Source organism: Podarcis cretensis, assembly GCF_951804945.1.
Source record: "Podarcis cretensis genome assembly, chromosome: 5".
Taxonomy (NCBI): Eukaryota; Metazoa; Chordata; class Lepidosauria; order Squamata; family Lacertidae; genus Podarcis; species Podarcis cretensis.
In genome coordinates, this window is record NC_137174.1 from 85,679,823 (window position 1) to 85,685,822 (window position 6,000).

Sequence of the window (6,000 nt, forward strand, 5' to 3'; positions counted from 1 at the left end):
ACAGCGCCAATTAAAATTGCAGCATTGGGTAGCAGGACTGGGGTAAGATCTGTTCTGCACACGACTCAGAAGAACTGCTAGGCAAGATGGACCAGTGGTCTGACCACGACAGCTTTGTATGTTTCCCTAGCGAATGATGCAATGATACCTATGTAGTGGCCTATCCGTGTTTCCCACATAAAATCGAAGGAAGCCTGCTGAGATTCCTGCATTGCAGGGGATTGAAAGAGATGAGCCTTGGGGTCCCTTCTGAATCTACAATTCTATGATTCTGTGTCCATGTTAGACTTTGCCCATTTTAGCCCTTTTGCAAACATTATGTCCATTGTGCATTGACTGTCCTAGAGATTGAATTGATGGGTCTGGTGGATGGGATCAACACTTCCCTCTACTCCAGGCATAGGCAAACTCAGCCCTCCAGATGTTTTGGGACTACAACTCCCAGCATCCCTAGCTAACAGGACCAGTGGTCAGGGATGATAGGAATTGTAGTCTCAAAACATATGGAGAGCCAAGTTTGCCTGTGCCTGCTCTACCCATAGCCTTATCCAAACCAGTCCATAACTGGATTGTTTTGGGCATATTGTGGTGTTGTGTTTGGCATCTTTTTTAAAAAAATCCACTTCTCAAACAAACAAATGTGGTTTTTTTGCAGCTGGTCTTACAAAAAGATGTGGTGCAATACAATATAAATTTTAAAACAGAGTGCATCAGCCTCAAATTTTTACAAATTCCGATAGTTGTGGGAAACTATCTGTTAACTTTCCAGCAGCTTCCATAAGTCTCTCGTCGGTTATGAAATTAAGCCATAAAAGAAGACCAGATAATTGAGCAATTCTCCGCCTACCGCATGCATAGTTCTCTAGTGGATGGAGAATTCTTCTATCCGACATGCGGAGTGTGAAGAAATTTGACTCATTCTGCATTTAAAGGCAACCCTACCTAATTCATGCTTTCTGAAAGGGTATGCAAACCAAAACACAGCCATCCTTTGAAATTCGGACTGCACCAAATTCTGCAGTGCTGTTCTCCAGCCGGGTAACATGTACAAAAATGTACGTGCTAGGATGAAATGTGCATAAAATTCATACGTTGGCAGGGATAGTATACCCAAAATACATTGTTAGGGAAAGTGCTTTGCAGAAATTCACACTAAAATGCTTTCATGGGAACTTTCGATTTTTTTTTAAAAAAATGCAGATTGATATAGAGATGTGGGGAACAGAATTTAGGACTAGAAAAATGAGAAACCAGAATGGATAGATTTGCTCACATCCACATAATACCACATATAAAGGGCATGAAGCAGCCAGGGCTCAGCCAGCTGTGCCAAGGTTGGCGTTAATTCCCCAAATTGAGGCATTCTGGGGGTTTGGCAGGGGGCTTGGGGTAAATCCTAAGCCCATTCAGCTCAGCCATGAGACCTGAAGGCAAGTTTAAAGACTTGTTTTGACACTATTTAGGCAGAACAGGAGCGGCAGCCCCACAACTGAACAGGGTCTGGTGTAACTTTACATCAGCTTAACTTAGGCAAGCTTGCATTACGTCAGCTTCTTGTGCATAGGATTGTCCATTTTGTCTGCACAGCTCAGTATTGTCTGACTGGCAGCACCTTTCCGGGGTCTCAAGCAGCAGACATTCCCAGCCCCGAGAGACCACCGGTTATAGGGCGGTATATAAATTCTTTTTTTTTTAAATTACTTTTTTATTCAAAATTAAAACAAAACATATTGTCCAGAAACATACCATCCTTATTTTCCCCCTTTTTCCCTCCCTCCCCTCCCTCCCCACACAGAACCCACCCACACCCACCCCCCGACTTCCCTCAGTTCCAGTCTTTGATTTCTCTAAAAATGCTGTTTTCTGCATGTTACACAGTTGTATAGATCCTCAAACTATTTAGGTAATTATTATCAATAAAAGGTTTGTGAATGTTTATTCAAAACCAGCCAAGGAGTCCAGTTCGCTTTGTTGTGTCTTCAGATACTTTGTAAAGGGTTCCCATTCATCTTTAAAGTCACAGTTATCCTTGTCCCGTAGCTTGTATGTCAGTTTTGCCAGTTCTCCATAGTCCATCAATTTTTCTTGCCATGATTCTTTAGTTAGGGTTTCTTCAGTCTTCCATCCTTGAGCTATTAAAACTCTCGCGGCCGTTGTTGCATACCTGAAGATGTTTTTCAGCTTTTTTGGCAGATCTTTCCCTACAATCCCTAATAAAAATGCTTCAGGTTTTTAAACAAATGTTAAATGGAACATTTTCTTCAATTCGTTATATATCATTTCCCAAAAATTCTTAATTACCTTACAATCCCACCACATATGGGCGGTATATAAATTCAACAAATCAATAAAATGCCAAGGATTGAACTTGGGACCTTTTGCATAAAAAGCAGAGACTCTACCACTGAGCTATTTTATCCATGAGTTTTCCAGCCTTGAATCCATACATTTTGAAAGATGCAGCAAACGCCGCCCGCCCCCCGCTTGCCCTCCTTCTGATGCCTTCTCCTCCTTTGTACATCTCTCTCTTTTTCTCTTCCCTTTAGGTACCATCGTTTTCATAGGAAGAGTGATGCACCCAGAAGCGATGAATACAAGTGCTCACGACTTTGAAGAACTGTAATATCCCCACAAGGCTCGCCAAACCCACCCACACACAAAAGAAAATAAGCACACTGAGATTGCAGTCGATGTATTTAAGATTTGCCGTGTGATTTGTTTGTTTCTTTTTTGCATTGTTACATTCGAGGCACGGTTTGAACGGAAGGGAGGGGGGGAAGGAAAACCAGCTTCCAGATCTTAACTTCAGCTAGAAATTGCAGACTACAGCTGTGGAAGAAAAGCTTTCAGTATTGAAGTAAATGTCGTCCTTGTGATACCTTGTGTTGGTCCTTTAAAATAAACACCGTAACCATGTCAGCGGCCGCACTTTCTGTCTCCTTGAACTGTAATGCAGTTGTCCCCAAAGTCTGTACTGCAGTAACTTCCTGTGCTGTGGAGAAACTAATTGGATGCTAGGGGAAATAATTAAAGAAGGGGCGGCTGATAATATTTTGGGGAGCCAAAGGGCCACATTCCCCATTGGCAAGCTCTCTAGGGGCCACATGGCAAGTGTGGGTGTGGCCATGCCATACTCTCTTGCACACACAAACACACACAAATTGTACACAGGCAGATCAGCTGAGGGGGTAGTTCTTGCTCCTTTTCAGCTCATCAAATGATCTATTTGATGACTAAGGAAGGGTGCAGTTTTCATTCCCATCAGGGAGCTGCCCCCCCCCCCCGTCTATTTTATTGCATTTTTATTTTTATTGCCATCATTGAAATTGGTACGTGCTGAAGTGGGGAAGAAAAATTGTTTCAGGTTGCTGAATTGGGAGTTAGCCTGTCCTGTGAGTCCTTCTGTGGGGAGGATTTCAAGCTCAGTGATCCCCAGAATGTTTTGGGGCATTCTGCAGAGGAGGAGTGGAGCAAATAAAGGCCTCGCTTCTGTTGTCCATATTTATTTTTCCCTCAGAATACCGCAGGACAACAGCCTCCTTCATGTGTTGAATGGAGCTGCGTTGTTGCGGTGCAAACACCTTGAAGGTCATGTGACTGCATCGGCCCCTCCCACCACAGGATTCTCAAGTGTGTGCAAGGCCTAATTACATAGGATTTCCTTTGCAGGCGGCAACACCTAATGTTGGAGGGCAGAGCTGGTGATGTCATGGGGCTCAGGATTTCAACCAGCCAAGTTGTACTTAGAGTGGACACATAGAAATTAATGGACATAAATTAATGATGCCTGTTATTTTCATTAGGTATACTCTGAGTAGGGCTAACATTGGCTACCACCCTAAAGCTGTTTCATGCTGTAGCATCACTCTGAGGTTATTCTAATTTAAAACAATAACAGAGCAACCGATCTTAAATGGTGGGAACTCCACCCACCCACCCAGAATGGCCCTCAGAACAGTGGTTTGTCATGACATAGTGTAGTTCTGGAGCATTCAGAGGAAAACCCAAAATGGCGGCTGGCAGCAGTGGGGAACCAGAAGATGCTGGTGAGTTTTCTCCACTTTGAAATGATTCGTGGAGAATACAAAATACAAATCTGGTCTGACTGACCACCTTGTCTTTAGAGTCACCATTCCAGGCTTGTTTCTTTCCCATGAGGAAGCATCCCAAAATCATAGATTAATGCAAAGACCTGGAAAGGGTGTTGGAAACACATCTCTGAAGGAAATTCTTACTCAATCTCAAGGTTAATTTTCCAGGATGTAGGATTGATGTGTGCCTGCCATATTAATTCCATATATATATATATATATATATATATATATATATATATTTCTTCAGATTTTAGAATTTTGGGAACTGCTGTAATGTAGTGACGGCTCTGCCAGCTTGAAATTGAGTAGCTGCTCTTGTAAATGGCAAAACTTCATAATCAATACGAGAAAGTTAATAATTTATCAGGTTTTAATGTGGTTCCTTCTTGCAAGCAGATTTACAGGAATTCGTGTGATGCCTTCTGCGACACTGTGGGTTGCTTGTGAATGTAGCAAATGAGTATTGCAATAGCACTTTGCTTCAGTTGTATATAACTGGTCCCAATCCAGGTACAGATTGTTGTGACTAAAAGTGCAACCTTGCACGTGTATACTCAGAAATCAGTTCCTTAGTGTTCAGAGGAACTTACTCCTAAATTAACTACATACACGGTTGCAGCCTTAGTCTTGCTGGGTTATATTCAATGAAGTCACTTGATTGGTGCAAGGAAGGACCTCATCCTGCACAGTTTGACTTCTTTTTATTTCCCTGTCTGCTCCCCTAGCCCTTAGGAGCAGCTTTGGGGAGGTGCAAGGAAAGGATAAGAGGAAGACCCATTGTGCAATGGGATGAGTTCATTGGATATAGCCCATTGAAAGCAATGGGGCACGTGTTGAAGGCTAACTTTGTTTGCATTGATTTCAATGGGGCTTGGTTGGCAGTGCCCATAGCTTTAATTCTCCTTGTGGTTGAATGATTGTTGGTAACAGCATGTCTGACACAAATGCACGAGCATGTAGAACTTGGCTATTCTTTCCTCCCATTGCTAGCATTCCTGCATGTAATTTGCCGTTTTCTGTTTCTGAGAACATTAAACTCATTCAAATGCAGGTGCAGTGATGCTTGTGAAGAGTGACTATGATACAGATTACAAGAAAAACCTGGCTGATGTAAAGCAGGATATGTGAAACCTTTTACAGCCCGAGGGCCTCAATCCCTTCTAGGCAACTTCACAGAGGCTACAAGCCAATGGTGTGTGGGGCCAGTGGAAAAGGTGGGTGGAGCAATGGATGTAAAATTTACCTTTGGATAGTAGTCTTGCCTTGGTCAGACCACACCTGGAATACTGTGTCTAATTCTGGGCACCACAATTTAAGAAGGAAGTTGACGAGCTGGAATGTGTGCAACCAAGAGGGTCTCAAAACCAGGCCTTATGAGGAACGGTTGAAGGAGCTGGGTATGTTTAGCCTGGAAAAGAGGAGACTGAGAGACAATAGCCATTTACAAATATCTTAAGGGCTGTCACATGGAAGAGGGAAGAGGCTTGTTTTCTCCTGCTCTGGAGGGTAGGACTCGAACCAATGGCATCAAATTGCAAGAAAGGAGATTCCAACTAAACATCAGGAAAGCCTTTCTAACAGTAAGAGTTGTTTGACAGTGGAACGGTCTCCCACAGTAGGTTGTGGGCTCCCTTGGAGGTTTTTAAGCAGAGGTTGAATGGCCATCTGTCCTGGATGCTTTAGCTGAGATTCCTGCACTTCAGGGAGTTGGACTGGATGACCCTTGGGATCACTTCCAATTCTATGATTCTACACATGCTCACACAGTCCGCTGTTTCTCATTCATACAAGCAAGAGTTCAGAGACACATTCCAGGCAAATGAAAAATATGAAGCAGGGCTATTGAGGGGTGTGGTCTGGGGAAAGAGGTGTGGCCAGATAGGTTTGCAGGGCCACAGGCTCCCCA

The 6,000-nt window shown here is 43.2% G+C and overlaps 1 protein-coding gene across 1 annotated transcript in view; it reads left to right on the forward strand.

Annotated features, from left to right (window-relative positions):
- The window catches only part of SERPINI1 (serpin family I member 1), an 89,413-nt gene extending 86,497 nt beyond the window's left edge, over nucleotides 1-2,916 (forward strand). The window contains exon 9 of the mRNA XM_079978148.1: nucleotides 2,547-2,916. Within this exon, the coding sequence (XP_079834274.1) occupies nucleotides 2,547-2,623 (77 nt within the window). The 3' untranslated portion in view covers nucleotides 2,624-2,916. The remainder of the gene's footprint in view (nucleotides 1-2,546) is intronic.
- The last annotated feature ends 3,084 nt before the right edge of the window (nucleotides 2,917-6,000 follow it).